General features: G+C 42.8%; 1 protein-coding gene across 2 annotated transcripts in view; it reads right to left on the bottom strand.

Moving 5' to 3' along the window:
* slc4a11 (solute carrier family 4 member 11) overlaps positions 1–16,970 on the bottom strand; it is a 179,683-nt gene that overhangs the window by 16,525 nt on the left and 146,188 nt on the right. For both annotated transcript variants that reach the window (XM_079528367.1, XM_079528368.1), the window contains exons 10-17: positions 15,205–15,330; positions 14,713–14,826; positions 11,983–12,115; positions 11,308–11,381; positions 9,308–9,566; positions 7,517–7,623; positions 6,673–6,838; positions 3,186–3,359 (exon numbers count right to left, since the gene is read on the bottom strand). In XM_079528367.1, coding sequence (XP_079384493.1) covers positions 3,186–3,359; positions 6,673–6,838; positions 7,517–7,623; positions 9,308–9,566; positions 11,308–11,381; positions 11,983–12,115; positions 14,713–14,826; positions 15,205–15,330 — 1,153 coding nt within the window. The remainder of the gene's footprint in view (positions 1–3,185; positions 3,360–6,672; positions 6,839–7,516; positions 7,624–9,307; positions 9,567–11,307; positions 11,382–11,982; positions 12,116–14,712; positions 14,827–15,204; positions 15,331–16,970) is intronic.

The following is a 16,970-nucleotide window of genomic DNA, read 5'->3' as shown; positions in this document are numbered from 1 at the left end:
CTGTCGTTGATCCACTCTTGAACAGACCTATAGTAGAGCTGTCGTTGATCCACTCTAGAACAGACCTATAGTAGAGCTGTCGTTGATCCACTCTTGAACAGACCTATAGTAGAGCTGTCGTTGATCCACTCTAGAACAGACCTATAGTAGAGCTGTCATTGATCCACTCTTGAACAGACCTATAGTAGAGCTGTCGTTGATCCACTCTAGAACAGACCTATAGTAGAGCTGTCATTGATCCACTCTTGAACAGACCTATAGTAGAGCTGTCGTTGATCCACTCTAGAACAGACCTATAGTAGAGCTGTCGTTGATCCACTCTAGAACAGACCTATAGTAGAGCTGTCGTTGATCCACTCTTGAACAGACCTATAGTAGAGCTGTCATTGATCCACTCTTGAACAGACCTATAGTAGAGCTGTCGTTGATCCACTCTAGAACAGACCTATAGTAGAGCTGTCGTTGATCCACTCTTGAACAGACCTATAGTAGAGCTGTCGTTGATCCCCTCTAGAACAGACCTATAGTAGAGCTGTCGTTGATCCACTCTTGAACAGACCTATAGTAGAGCTGTCGTTGATCCACTCTTGAACAGAGCTATAGTAGAGCTGTCGTTGATCCACTCTAGAACAGACCTATAGTAGAGCTGTCGTTGATCCACTCTTGAACAGACCTATAGTAGAGCTGTCGTTGATCCACTCTAGAACAGACCTATAGTAGAGCTGTCGTTGATCCACTCTTGAACAGACCTATAGTAGAGCTGTCGTTGATCCACTCTAGAACAGACCTATAGTAGAGCTGTCATTGATCCACTCTTGAACAGACCTATAGTAGAGCTGTCGTTGATCCACTCTAGAACAGACCTATAGTAGAGCTGTCGTTGATCCACTCTAGAACAGACCTATAGTAGAGCTGTCGTTGATCCACTCTTGAACAGACCTATAGTAGAGCTGTCATTGATCCTCTCTTGAACAGACCTATAGTAGAGCTGTCGTTGATCCACTCTAGAACAGACCTATAGTAGAGCTGTCGTTGATCCACTCTTGAACAGACCTATAGTAGAGCTGTCGTTGATCCACTCTTGAACAGACCTATAGTAGAGCTGTCGTTGATCCACTCTTGAACAGAGCTATAGTAGAGCTGTCGTTGATCCACTCTAGAACAGACCTATAGTAGAGCTGTCATTGATCCACTCTTGAACAGACCTATAGTAGAGCTGTCGTTGATCCACTCTAGAACAGACCTATAGTAGAGCTGTCGTTGATCCACTCTTGAACAGACCTATAGTAGAGCTGTCGTTGATCCACTCTAGAACAGACCTATAGTAGAGCTGTCGTTGATCCACTCTTGAACAGACCTATAGTAGAGCTGTCGTTGATCCACTCTAGAACAGACCTATAGTAGAGCTGTCATTGATCCACTCTTGAACAGACCTATAGTAGAGCTGTCGTTGATCCACTCTAGAACAGACCTATAGTAGAGCTGTCATTGATCCACTCTTGAACAGACCTATAGTAGAGCTGTCGTTGATCCACTCTAGAACAGACCTATAGTAGAGCTGTCGTTGATCCACTCTTGAACAGACCTATAGTAGAGCTGTCGTTGATCCACTCTTGAACAGACCTATAGTAGAGCTGTCGTTGATCCACTCTTGAACAGAGCTATAGTAGAGCTGTCGTTGATCCACTCTTGAACAGACCTATAGTAGAGCTGTCGTTGATCCACTCTTGAACAGACCTATAGTAGAGCTGTCGTTGATCCACTCTTGAACAGACCTATAGTAGAGCTGTCGTTGATCCACTCTTGAACAGACCTATAGTAGAGCTGTCGTTGATCCACTCTTGAACAGACCTATAGTAGAGCTGTCGTTGATCCACTCTTGAACAGACCTATAGTAGAGCTGTCGTTGATCCCCTCTAGAACAGACCTATAGTAGAGCTGTCGTTGATCCACTCTTGAACAGACCTATAGTAGAGCTGTCGTTGATCCCCTCTAGAACAGACCTATAGTAGAGCTGTCATTGATCCACTCTTGAACAGACCTATAGTAGAGCTGTCATTGATCCACTCTTGAACAGACCTATAGTAGAGCTGTCGTTGATCCACTCTTGAACAGACCTATAGTAGAGCTGTCGTTGATCCACTCTTGAACAGACCTATAGTAGAGCTGTCGTTGATCCACTCTTGAACAGACCTATAGTAGAGCTGTCATTGATCCACTCTAGAACAGACCTATAGTAGAGCTGTCGTTGATCCACTCTTGAACAGACCTATAGTAGAGCTGTCGTTGATCCACTCTAGAACAGACCTATAGTAGAGCTGTCGTTGATCCACTCTTGAACAGACCTATAGTAGAGCTGATCCAACGTGTGTCTTGTATTGTCTTGTATGATGATGACTGTCTTCCATTTCTTAACGTTGGTTAAGCTTGTAGCAGACATCGTTAAAAGCATTAGCGGAATATCTAGAGAATATAAAGCAGTTACATATATCAGAATAAGGGCCACTATACTGTCTATTATGCTGTGCATTGTCGTCCATGCATCCATCTATGTAAAGCACTTGGATAAAGGCGCTATATAAATGCACCATTTACCATTTACCTCCTACCATTCCTGACCATTCATCTCACCTCCCAGCTTAAGTGATCTTATGATAATTCTACACACTCTACACAGACTACAATCGTGCGCATCTCTGCAGAATCACAAACTCACCAGCAGCATCTTAAAAAAGAAAAGAAAAACACTTCACCTCTTTCACCTGAGACAGTGTTGATTTTTCAGATAACAGTGGTTCTCAAAAATAGCAGATCTACAAGCTCACAGCGCATCACATCGTGCCATTCTGCAAGCTTGTACATCTGCTATTTTTGAACATTTTCGAATTTTTGTGAATTTAAAGTGTTTGAACAATGTTGAATAATTTAGATTTTTTTTTAACACATTAATGCCAATGACAGAACATTTTCAGATGGGGAGCCGTGGCCAAACATATACCAATTTGGGGGTCCTTGGCACGACAACGTTCAAGAACTACTGATTTGGACGGCATTCTCAGAATCGGCCTCAGGTGTATGATTGGCTAACGGCCTAACGCGGTCCGCTGCGTGAAGGCTACCTATAATTGAAGTGCTGATTAGCAGGTGCGGTGGGCGAGAGACGGTCTAGCTGGAGGCTAACTCACGTCTCGTAGAGGTGTCCGCCCTCCACCCGCTGCTCCACGAAGGCCAGCTGCCGCACGTGGAGGGTGGAGTGGGGGAAGGCGGCGTGCATCCAGGGCAGCCCCAGCACCGACATCAGGATGTTAATGAGGCCAGAGAGCATCAGGTCCCAGTGGTAGGCTGTTCCCTTCAGCAACCTGCACATGGGACCAACAGAGGGATAGGAATAGTAGCTTCTCACACTTCATTTCATGGATGTGCACACAAGTTTTCTCAGAAATAGTAGCCTAGATCTACAAGTTCAAGCGTATAACGCGGCAGACACGCTATGAACTTGTACATCTGATATGATTGTGACACTATATTATTATGTTTTGCTGGGGACCCCTGGGCACGCACGCACGCACGCAGCGCAAGCACGCGCGCGTGCACGCACACACGGTCTCGCTCATGATCATCTGTCTATCTTGTTTCTACACACACACACACACACACACACACACACACACACACGCACACGCACACACACACACATACACGCACACGCACACGCACACACACACACACACACGGTCTCGCTCATGATCATCTGTCTATCTTGTTTCTTTTTCTAGTGACATTTTGTTTCCTGATTTCTGTGTCGTAGATAGGCTTTACTTTACAGCTGTGTTTTATTTGGACGCAATGTTCCAATGTTTCCTGTTTTCCTTTGTTGCAGTTAGCCGTTTTGTCTTTTGTCCATCGTGTTCACCTGTGCACTGTCAATCCTGTCTATTTATACTCCCCTGTGTTTTCTGTTCTTTGCCAGTCAGTCAGAGTGTATCACCAGTGTTTGTTCTTGGCTCCTCATGTATTTTCCTGGTGCCTGATGCTTGAAAAGCGGCTGGACAACATGTTCACCTACCTCTACTAGCAACCGTAGTCGACACTTTTTGCTTACCCATAAAACCCATAGTCTGAACGGCATAAAACCCATACTCTGAATGCCCAATGTGAAGCTGTGAGCTGAGGCAGAAGCTGCGGCACACAAACTGATTATAGATGTTCATAAACGAGAGCTTGCTGCAGCTGTTGTTTCCTAGTGTTTTCCTTGTGTCAATAAACCACCTTGCATTTCAACTGCCCTGCCTCTGTCTATAGGCCTGCGTTTGCCTTCTTTTCTCCTGACTTGCATATGACATTACGTTCACAATGTGACACGAAGGTGTCATTATTAATTGACAATGACAATAAACATCTATCTACTTTGTTCGTATAAGATGGAAGAATCACACTCATTGTGTTTATATCGGCCAGCCCACAATAGAGCACCGTCCTGACGTCACTGTCAGTAGAGGGCGCCAGTCCACAGGTTTGTGTACCTTTTATTTGCATTGAAATCCCCATAGGGGGATTTTAGATCTCTTCATATAAGAACTGTGTTTGAAAAATAAACCGATCATCCCGGCCTTTTCACTCATATGGATATGAAGCATCGACTGAAGGTGGAAATGTACAAATATACCCAAAGAGTAAGACGATAAGCGCTAGAAACGAGTCAAACAACCCAAAGACTACATTTCCGGGTAGGCGGGGTGGCTGCAGCTGCCCGTCGCACAACATAAACTGACATGTTAATTACATTTTTTTATTTAATTTTTTTATATTTAATGTTTCGTGGTTAGTACGAGTCGAGTCACCGCCAGCTGAGCTTACGTCAACGAGGAATCTCAGGAACGCAATGGGTTGACAGCTGGGCGTGACCTATATTAGCAGCGACATTGCTTTCATATGTAGTTTCAAGGCTTTTGCGGCCAAATTAATTCCATTTTCTCCAGAAACTGGCTGTATCAAATATGAATGGACATCATTAACGACACACAGCCACCCCCCTGACAGAAAGGCTGGGATGATCGGTTTATTTGAGCGACCTAAAATCCTCCTATGGGGATGTCAATGCAAATAAAAAAATCACACCCGTGTGAACTGAGTGGTGCAAGGTCTTATATAGCCTGATCAGCTGTGGTCTGACGTAATGTCAGTGACCATAGTAACCATGCTCGTTTTTTTGGTACGAACAAACACGGGTACACGCACGGGTACAAAGCCAGTTGTTGGAGTGGTTTGCACCACTCAAAAATACATGAACCTGTGTACTGGCGCCCTCTACTGAAAGTGACGTCAGACTTCGGTGCTCTATAGTATAGTCTATACGTCTCATGTCGTCAATGTTTGTTTAACTGCTGACCCTAAACAAAAATGAAAAGTCTGGCTGCCATTCAATTTTCATCATAACTCATAAGTGCTCTAAACAAACATTAAAAAGTCCATAGATTTGGCTGCCATATGACGTAATTTTCAAAAGCTGTGTATTTGAGGGACTAGCACCCCTAAAGAAAATAAGCTCTGGGAGTGAATTGGCTTAAAAGTATCGGGTAAATGTATGAAGGGCTTGAAAGGACCCTTCAAATGTTTGTTTGTTGGTTCCTTAGTTATTTTATTCAGGATAATGAAATAATAATGTAAAGGAATGGTCAGTTTGTAGGAGTTTAACCCATTTTGGGCGGGAGCCCCTTTTGGTGTTAGCATTATGTTATGCTTTAGCTATTGAAAAATCGAAGAACGACTGACATAGAAGTTTTTTCAGAAAACTGTCAGGATGTAGAAGACATTTTTAGAATCTGATCTCAGGTCAAAATGGCTTAAAGGAGTAGTTCACACAAAAAATAACTTATCTATCTATCTATAAATGCACCACCTGTACGTACGTGTGTATGTCTATAATCCACGTAACCCGAGAATCGAGTACGACACACGCGTTCCACACCACCACAGGGAGTGCAGTGCCCGGCCTTGAGTGGGTAGTATACACCGTTGTCCAGAACCAGCACTAAAGCCCCTGCCCAGGCTCTGGACATGGCCCAAATTAGCCAATTGATCACACCTGATCACCCCTAGATCTCCATATATGGATCTGGCCTGTTCTGACATCATATTGATGTTCTGACATCTGCATAGACTCCATATTTGGGCATGCCTGGCAAGAAACTCCATATATGGGCATAAAAGAGACACAGACGTAGTAACTGGGTGCCAGTGCCCAATTTCTATCAATTACACACCCCATGAAGACTTGAATGCATGGAGATTGTTTTTGTCATATTCCTAATCCAATAATTTGATGACCGGCGGAGTAGATACACTGGAGCTTGGAGTTTACTGATCATTATAACCATTATAAAACAAAACATTCATCAACTTTAACTATAGCACTGACTATATTCATAGTACAAATATAGTCATTTTAGTTCTATAGATAATTTATCTATAGTCATTTATTTTGTATGTAGCATTTCTTTATCTTTATGTCATGTTTATGTATTATGTCATGTGACGTGATGTTATTACATTATGATACATTATTTCCACAATTATTTGTCCCTGTTTGCCCTCCATGTATCCCCAGAAACACATCAATACTGATACTTGTTTATTGTTTATCTCATCTAGTCCACCTCTCTTTGTGCCTACCTGTTCTCTGGTGCATTGGTGAGCGAGACCACAATGTTCTGGTCGATGAAGATGAGGAGGGCAAGCAGGAAGCCCAGGCCCATGGCACTGAGCACATTCATGGCCGACAGACGCTCAAAGGGAGCCACATTGAAGATCGGACGGTCGTGGACTTTGAACTTTGGAACTGGTGGAGGGGAAAAAAAGAAAGAAAGAGCATGAAGAGCAAGATACTCAAGGGACCAGTGTCCATGTATGTACCCTTAAAATAACTTCAAAGGCGTGCTAAACGCCCACGGGCACAACACCAGAGGGAGCTCCACAGATTCGACACAAACATGGGGATGAATTAATTCTACTATTATGCCATAAAAAAGTGTGACTCCCTTGTCCCTATACCCTCCTTCAAAACCGCCATAAAAGAGCACCTGTTTGCAACTGGACCAAAGTCTTCTAGCTTAGCAAAATAAATTACCCCCACAGTTTTTTCTGTAAATATACTTGTATTGCTCCTAGTAAGATGTCTTGTATAGGGTGGTATGTCTATGTCTTGATTTTCTAATACATAGCATAATTACAAACTGTTAGTATTCAATCAATCAAAAATGGAAAAGTAAAAAACAAACATTTTAATTATGACAAACAATGTCAAATCTCCGTATTATATGCCACATGAAATTCATTAGTAATTCATACAGAAGAACAGTTTAACAGTAAAACTAAGTACAGTATAGATAAATGAGATAAAAGCCTGAAATGTAGACCCCCCCCCCCCCCAAAAAAGGGACAAAATGATAGCATGTGACATCCTACAAGTGTGGAAACAGTCAACGGTACATTTCAACAGACAGTAAATGGTACTGACGCTCAATGTCGTTAAACAGATAGGAGCCGATGAACGAGAACATGAGGACCGAGATGGGAAGAGCACAGTCTGACAGCACCTCTCGCACTTTGGCATGCAGGAACGGACTGAGAGAGAGACAGAGAGAGAGAGAGAGAGAGAGAGAGAGAGAGAGAGAGAGAGAGAGAGAGAGAGAGAGAGAGAGAGAGAGAGAGAGAGAGAGAGATGGGTGGGGGGTGGGGGGGGGAGGTTTAGAAAGAGGCAGAGAGAGAAGCAACAAAGGAGAGAGAGGAGAGCGCAGAATAAAGAGTAAGCGGGGGAAAGAAGAGACAAAAGATAAATACAATTAATGTGAACAGGACGAAGACAATGACTGCAATACAGACACTGCTGAAGTACGTCGGTCCAGCTCAGCTCACACACAATTGAATCGAGCAGCGTTGTATATTAATGCTTTGCAAACCCCAGGAAGTGACGGGAGGCATTCAACAGAGTTCTTCATAAGAGCCTGACAAAACAGAATCTGCAAAGTAAAAGGGTTTACGGTTAGCTTTATGTCTCCTTGCTGGTAGTCGGTGATGACCCTGCAGTCCAAAAGAGATTTAAAGGTTGCAGAGTGATTCATGTGCGAGTGAGTGCGCAGTGCTGCACGCTGGGTTTGATGGCGGTAATGAATATGTAATGGCATTAATTATCTATAAAACGTGAACTTACTTGGCATTAAAACATTTTGATGAGGTATAACTGACAAACAGAGCTGACAGATATAGAGAGACAGATAAATCTATAAATGTCCTACACTTACAGTACATGAAGATGGCCACAACACTGAAAGACAAACAGTCTTAAGACAAATGTTTTAATACTCAAGTAAGATGCAGCGTGTAGGAGTTTACCCACACATCTTGTTGCTTGCTCTTCTTCTAACTCACAATGTTTAAAGTAAAATGAGTGGCAGATCCATCAGATTTATCATACACATATATGGGGTTAATTTGTATGTTATGGTTAGATCACAAGATATTAATAGGGCCAAAATCAAGTTATGCACTGAATGCATGGAGGATTTAAATGACATTATAGACTATGAATTGTTGCAACTTGTCTGTTTTACTTACAATATAATTTCAGTTATCTTGCCATCTCTACCCATCTCATCAGATATAATCTAATCTCTTCTCATGTAATCTCCGTCCTTTTTTATGACAAAACATTAGACTAAATGTTTTAAATATTGCCCGATTTATACTTGGTTGCTTGCCCTGTCATGCACCGAAAATAGCAGATCTACAATATCAACAACATGTGCGTCACAGCGAAACATGTTATGAACTTGCAAGTATACAGTATATCATTGCTGTGTGGTGGAAACTACATCAACTCAGTAGTCTACTACATCTACTCAGTAGATCTACTCAGTAGATGTAGTACTCAGTAGGCTAGATGTAGTAGGAAAAAAATGAAAAAAAGGAAGAAAAATTAAATGATTCCCCCTCGTAATAAGCGTGATCTTAAAACGCTTTTTTTCTCTGAATCCTTTAACAGATTGAGGTGTTGGAACAATAGGTCAATGTTAGTGGCTCATTACTAAATCGCAGCTACAGCTACCTAGCGGTTGCAATATGAATGCTTCTGATGACTTCAAACAAGACGGTAGCCACATTAGCTTTAGGCGAATTTGTTTCCGGTTAATTTTGGGGTCTTCAAAATAAAGGTCCCCTCTGCATCCGGAGGCAGTGAAGGGATTACAGACTGAATCAATGTTGGCAGTTAAATGAGATAACCTGTCCCTGCCCTGACTGCGCCTCATACCTCCTCTTAAACTGGTAGAGGGTGTAGCCCATCCAGAGTGTCCCCATCATCAGCAGCAGGCAGAGGACAGGCCTCTCTCTGGTGCAGTTGATCAATGACTCTGGGAAGGCGTTGAAGCCGCCCAGCCCAGCCACCGCCTCGGTCAGGTTTCCAACCAGAAGCCCTGCACCGCCACCACCTCCTCCTCGGCTGTGCTGCTGCTGAAAGTCCTCTAGACTATGGTTAGACAGCGTCGGGGCGTGGTAGTACCTGTCAAAAACTGGAATTAGATGAGGAAAAAATGGTTAGTTGGGCAACAGTTGGCAAAATAGGATTGGAGTGCAAGAACATCTCCGGAAATCTCAAAATAATCCCTTTTAACAAAAGGGAATAACAAACAAAACTAAATAAACAAAGAAAATACATTCTCAGGGGGATATTCCCAGACGAAGAACAAAATAAATATATACTTAAAATGTACTTTTTCATTGTGTATAAATGTATCAGGACGGCGGGGGTTAACCCCTCCCCCAATTTCCCATGTTTTCCCAGCACTGCAGCACTGGCGGGGTTTGCAAGAAGCATTCCCATGACCACATTAAAGCCCTTCAGGTTTTCATTGCTATGAATCCTATAGAAATGTAAAATAAAGCACCTTGTATAAAAGAAATAGTGTAATGGCATATCAGAGGTGGGCAACGATTTACTTTCAAAGGTGTCCCAAACTCCCAATATCTGCACACTCATATTTTAATTTGGCAAATAGATGGAGGACATAATCACTCTTGAAATGAAATACTTTTAACAAAAAAAAAAAAAAAAAAAAAAAAAAACTTTTAACAAAAAAACAAACATATTACAGTATTACATGTATACTGTAAATATACTGTATGATTGTCTATATCCCAGATTCAACCAAAACCCCAATGACCCCCCCACCCTGTCAATTAAACCCTGTCAATTAAACTAATACACCAGAAGGAATGCTGGTACTCCAATTTATATTCAGGAAATCACCCGAGTTTAGTTTCCACTTGGAGAAGTCACAGGTAAAACAGGAACGAGATAGACTACCCTTGTCAAACTTTATGTAGGTTCAGTCAACCTCTAATAGACCCAAGTTCACTGCCTGCCCCATGCTGACATGTCTTTGACCATGACTGCACATTGCATTAATTTAATTTGTCTGGTATGACTATGTTTCATCACGAGCATGCGTCATAGGTTTCCCTGTCACAAATTAAATTGACCTTCTGAGGCAATGAAGTGTACAATACACAGCACGAGAAGAAGGTTGAAATACAGCCTTAATTCAAGCCAATGATATTAGGAGCATGTAGTAGTCATTTTAGTTCACAGTTTGCCTCCAGCAGCTCTTTATTTTTTATTTTTTTTAATAATTTCTATCCCACGATTTTGTAACCCATTTTTCACCCCTGTGTCAATTATCTAATGTGATCCTGGGCTCTACACACCCTCCGACAAACCTAGTCCCCATATATGGGGGACATGGGGAGAGCAACGGACTTGAACTCATGCTTCCTTCATGCGTGTCATGAGTGTCCAAGTTGCTCCTTTACACCTGACAGGGGGGAGTTTCCCTGGTTGGACGTAGCGCGTGGAAGGAACATGTTATTCCAACCAGTTCCTTTCCCCTCCATCAGGCGCCCCCACTGGCCAGGGGGAGGCAGTTTAGAGACCAGGATTTCTGCATGTTTTTTGTGAGGGTACCTACCCTAGGGGACACGGGGAGAACATGCAAACTCCACACAGAAAGGCCCTTTCGCCAACCCCGCCTTCGGGTATGGGCACTGATGACGTGGAGGAGGAAGCACGGCGCCACTTCGCCAGCACCCACAGCATCCCGAGTGGGAATCGAACCCAGGACCTTCTAGCTGTGAGGCAACAGCACTACCAACTGTGCCACCGCGCCCCCGCCAGCAGCGCTTTAATGTCCCAGAAACACGTTCAATGTCTCTGCCAAGGTCTGCTACAGAGCCTGGGCCTGAGCACTAACTTACTTTTGACTGTGCCTTTGACTGCATCAACCACAAACGCAATGGAGATGAACAGAGCAATGACCTCCTCCGTCGACCTAGAGAGCACACATAAAAATGTAAAAGTAATATATGAGGGATAGATGGAGATAGTAAAACTGTGATAGAGTAGGCTCACATACTGCATTAACCCAATGAGGCCTTGGGTTTTCTGGAAAACCTAGGTGGCTAAAAACTTTGCCCAAACTTTTTCATGTCATGGACCCCAAAATGATATGTATATTTGGCTGCAGACCCCCAGAAGCAAAGATTTAAGTACTGTATAAGAATGTCTGCTTTGAAAAATATACAGGTATACTGTATATATTCAAAGATTTGCACAAAATGTTAATAATGTTTTTTAAATAGCAGATCTACAAGTTCATAGCACGGCACAAATAGCCAACCAATGTGCTATAGGTAAAATCTAAACACAGATGCTTTCCCGGTTTTTATGGGTTAAATCAAAAACGAACTAAACAAATGCACCAATCACCCGATCCAAACTCATTTAGTCATTTGTATTAAAAACGTTAGCAGGGATGAGATGCTGATGATTGCACCCATGAGAACACTAGGGAAAACCCAAACATCAACAACCCCCACACTAAACCATGATGACAAATGCACAGAGGGCACTGTGTTGGGGCGTAAACAAACCTTTTAAAGAGCTTCATTACAAGGCTGACATTGAAGATTCCCCCCAGGATGAGGAAGAGGCTGTTCCACAGGCCGATGCAAGCATAGAACGCTGGGAAGTCCAGGTCGTAGTCATCGCAGATCCCACGGATAACTGCAAGATCACATGCAAGCACACACACAGTCACACACACGCACGCACGCACGCACGGCACGCACACATGTGTCAGTGACAATGCGAGACATATCAAACGACTGCTAATATTTTAAAACAGTAATTTGACAGAGGGATATTTTGCTGACAGATCACCTCAATAAGTGTTTTGACCTTACACTAGGCAACAGATCCCCCGCCCCCAAAATGCTTGCTAATGTATTCAGCCCGGTAGATATATGGTCATATAAAACCCTAATAAAGAGGCGGCCGTCGCTGAGTGGGTAACGAGGCTGTCTGGGAATTGGAAGGTCGCCGAACCCCTCTCCCCGGACTCGACACAGTCTGTGTGTCAATGTGTCCCTGAGCAAGACTTTTAACCCCCTAACCGCTCCCCGGATGCCGAGTGGGTAATTGCAAAGGACAAATTCTACTTAGGACAAAATGTGCTGTAGCAAATACCCCAACAACTATATTCACACTTGCATGCATATAATGTTTAATAATTTGAACAGTATCCCTTGCCATGCTTATTTTATGTTCTCTAGACAATGATACACTCGGTATCTCTTAGCACTTGCCCTGAACAGTCGTGTTAACGTTAGCAGTAGTACTGTGTGACCGCTGCTATGCTGCTCATTCCACTCAGACAACATTGTAAAAGCCAACTTCAATCAGGCCAGTTTGATGTGAAACAATTGGAATTCATTAATATGAATGAACTGGGCCTGATGATGAGTGTTCCGTACTCATTTCGATGTTAGGCTTGACGTCCATAACTGTTTGGAAAAACTGCAGCATGTCTTTAACCCATTACAACCGAGAAAGCATCTGTGTTGTCTTAGATTTTAGTGTTGGCTGTTCAAAAATAGCATATATAAGCTCACATCTGCCATTTTTGAACATTTTTAAAAACTCTTGAAAGTGTTAGTGTTAGTGATGTGTTCCTAGTACTGAGTTTGTAATGCCTTACTTGTGTACAGTAGTGTCTATACTCTGATGGTTAATTTATACTTGGTTGTGCACCGTAATTGTGCGCGCCAAACATAGCCGCTATAATGCATAATGTGTCACACTGGAATGCGTTGTGAGCTTGCAGATCAGCTATTTTTGGCAGGCAACACAGGCGCACAACAATGTCTGAATCAGGCTTTTTAAGCGAGTTACAATTTCACAAATGAGCCACTGGTGTATTCTGAAAAAGACTCCCGGTATTTTACCCTCAATTAGCCCCACAAGAAATGTACTCTGTGTGATACTGTCCCATTCTCTTCAAAGATCATAACACCACAGCTCAAATAAACAGCTGCGCCATTAAAGCTCCATCTTGGCATAATAAGGATGAGTCGCCCTCATTGTTGCTCAATTCCACTGCTTCCACATGAACTCATTATCTGTAAATAAATAGCTACACTACTGTGTGTTAATTGTGTCATTTAATCTTGAAATGTATCCTGGAATCTTATTTCGCCATTAAACGAGTACAAATAAATGGAAATGTGTGAAGATTATTTTGCTAGTTTATAAACAAAAAACCCACAACAATATCTTTAAGCAAGGAAACAAACTGTGTTGCGTGGAACCATGAGATATCTTTCATTTTCCAGTAGACTAAGGTCCTTGTTTACTGCTGCGTTTTTCGGATTTTTAGCAGCGTTTTTCCGCCGGTTTTCAGAGAAATGCATCCAGTCTGCAAGGACAGTTTGAAAACAAAAATGTTCACATGTGAATATATAAGCATTGTCACATGTCAAGGTCTTTTCATTGTGCATTCCCTCTGAAAGAGAGACAGGGAGATTAACAGAGCAAGATTAAAGAAAGAGAAAGAGAGAGACAGAGAGAGATTAAAATAGAGAAAGAGAGAGACCTAGACAGAGAGATTAAGAAAGAGAGAGACCTAGACAGAGAGATTAAGAAAGAGAGAGACATAGATATTTTAAGAGAGAGAAAGAGAGAGACATAGACAGAGAGATGAAGAGAGAGAGACATAGACAGAGAGAAATTAAAAGAGAGAGAGAGACAGACAGACAGACAGACAGACAGACAGACAGACAGACAGACAGACAGACAGACAGACAGACAGACAGACAGACAGACAGACAGACAGACAGACAGACAGACAGACAGACAGACAGACAGACAGACAGACAGACAGACAGACAGACAGACAGACAGACAGACAGAGAGATGAAGAGAAAGAGAGAGACATAGATATTTTAAGAGAGAGAAAGAGAGAGACATAGACAGAGAGATGAAGAGAGAGAGACATAGACAGAGAGAGATTAAAAGAGAGAGAGAGACAGACAGACAGACAGAGATGAAGAGAGAGAGACAGAGACAGAGAGAGATTAAAAGAGAGAGAGAGAGACAGACAGACAGAGAGATGAAGAGAGAGAGAGAGAGACAGATGAATAGAGAGGGAGAGTGGGGGGAGTTTGGGGTTGTTGTTGCTGGCCACATGCTTGGATGCCTCTGTCCCCCAGTTTTGACGTTATCTCCCCCTGATTTCAGCTGTCGGCACAAACCATGCAGAGATAAGACTTAGTCTGAGGAGGTTTAAGGTGAGGAGGAAGAGGAGGGAAGGAGGAGGGGCCTACCACTGATGAAGATAGCGAGAGGGGCTGTGGTGAGAGGGATGACCAGCGGGGAGCCTGCAAGGAGGGAATAGATGACTCCTCCTATGCTCTGACCGACGATGGTCTTCCTCACATCTGAAGAGAGACCAGAGGAGATGTAAACAACGCACGCACGTACACATGCACGCACGCACACACACACACACGCGTGCGCGCGCAAACACACACACGCACGCACACAGCAGAAGAAAAAAACGGTTGTGTATAATTGTGTGTGGTGGTACCGTGGTAGTGCAGTGGTGTGTGCACATACTATTTGATTTGTGAATGGCTGCATTAAGGTCCACTTGCTGGTGTATATTTATGCCGGTGCGTGCGTGTGTGTGTGCATGTGTGTGACTGTGTGCATGCGTGCGTGCGTGCGTGCGTGCGTGCGTGCGTGCGTGCGTGCGTGCGTGTGTACATACAGTATACATGTTTGTGTGTGCTTGTATGTTATTTCTTCATTCATACCAATCTCTCCGCGGGTGCTCTCATCGTTGAGCGAGCCAAAGGCGATGGCGGGTAAGAGGATGGCAATGTACAGGAAGATGGCCGTGGTCATGTACTTCAGCAGGGTTTTGTTACTGCCCAGCACACCTGCACGGAGGACACACTTCAGTCAATACTGTACACCTGAACTCCATGTAGTACCACTTTAAGGCCCCTTTTACACCAAAATAACTTTGGCTCAAGAACTGGTTCCGTACGAGATTCTTGGAACCTTGGTGCTTTCACGTAACCGGCGGCCATTTTTTTGTTACCAACTGCACCAACTATTAGGGTTCTGAACCAATTAATTTTCAGTGGAAACACTGAACTGGTTCAATATTAGTCGGGAAAAAATAAACCAACTGGTCTACCCCCCCGGTGGAAATGGGGCCACAGAAGTGTCATTTCAGAAAGAAAAAAATAAAAAATAAATGAAAAAAGAGGATGGAAAAAAAGGGGAAAACTTAAGGCCTATTCCTAAAAATAAAATAAAAAGATAATGTTTTGAGAATGTTCAACAATAATTGCATGGCCAAAATATCAATAAGATAATGTGTCATTGAGCTGCACTTGCATTACAGTAAGAGTGTCATGGTCAAAGTACAGGTCAATACAAAATCTGTAAAAGAGGATAAAACCAGAAAAATCACTAAGACTTGTTCACATCAGGGTCCTCCATTTTCGATTCATCAAAACATTTAAAGACATACAAATATGCACTTCTATGCAAATAAAGAAATCATCAAATACACGGTTAGAAAAAAGGGAAATGTGTACAGTACAGAAAAATAGAGGGGGACTTTCACTTTTTTAAATGTTTTTTTTGTGGCTTTCACCTTTATTTTTATATTTTATGGAGGGACAGACAGTAGGCTGACAGGAAATGGGGAGAGAGATGGGGGGAAGACATGCAGCAAAGGCCGTCAGGATCGGGAGTCGAACCCACGGCACACTGCCAGACTGGATTACCAGCCAAGGTGCCTGGACCACTGAGCCATGGCCCAGGCCGGGACTTTCACTTTTTGACATGGGGCCAGTTTCGAATTGCAGCCATTTGAGAGAAAGTGCTCTTTGAGAGTGGTTTTGAAGGAGGCTAGGGATTCACATTTCTTAACGGCTATTGGTATGGCGTTCCACATTTTAGTAGCATAGAATGCGTTCAGATGTCTGGGTAGTACTTGTATAGTTTGCCAGTGAGACAGTTATCGAACTGTCTAATGGTGTCATTTTGTGTAATAGTGTCAGGAAAGTTGTCGCTCAAAGCAGTGTGATGAACTGACACTGACAGTATGTGCCTTTGAGAAAACATGTACAACTAATGTTTAATCTGAAACAACAGATAAATCACAGCATTTGATTAGTGTGCAAACAGATAATGTTAAGCATTTCCTATTTCACCTCAACGTGAGCAAGCTTCTTTTCTGGCTTCTTCACTCCCAAACATGTATTGATTGTCTAGGGCCCAAAATATTTATTTCCAGTATGTTTACTGATAAAGTATACATATATACGATTACTCAGCATTAATCCCATGACTATTTCTGACTCAGAACACAATGGGAATGAATGGGGCAATGACCTGGGCAAACACAATAACACTGTGAATGAATGGGGCAATGACCTGGGCAAACACAATAACACTGTGCAGGCTGTATGAAATATATACTGTATAAATTAGTATACAAGGCTAGAGAACAGCTTTTGTGAATACAGTCAGGGATAGCTATAGAATAAAATCAGGCATACTC

Source organism: Electrona antarctica (genome assembly GCF_951216825.1).
Source record: "Electrona antarctica genome assembly, chromosome: 18".
NCBI classification, from domain to species: Eukaryota; Metazoa; Chordata; class Actinopteri; order Myctophiformes; family Myctophidae; genus Electrona; species Electrona antarctica.
The sequence above is the reverse complement of the archived record's forward strand: the minus strand, read 5'-3'. Positions and strand labels throughout refer to the sequence as shown.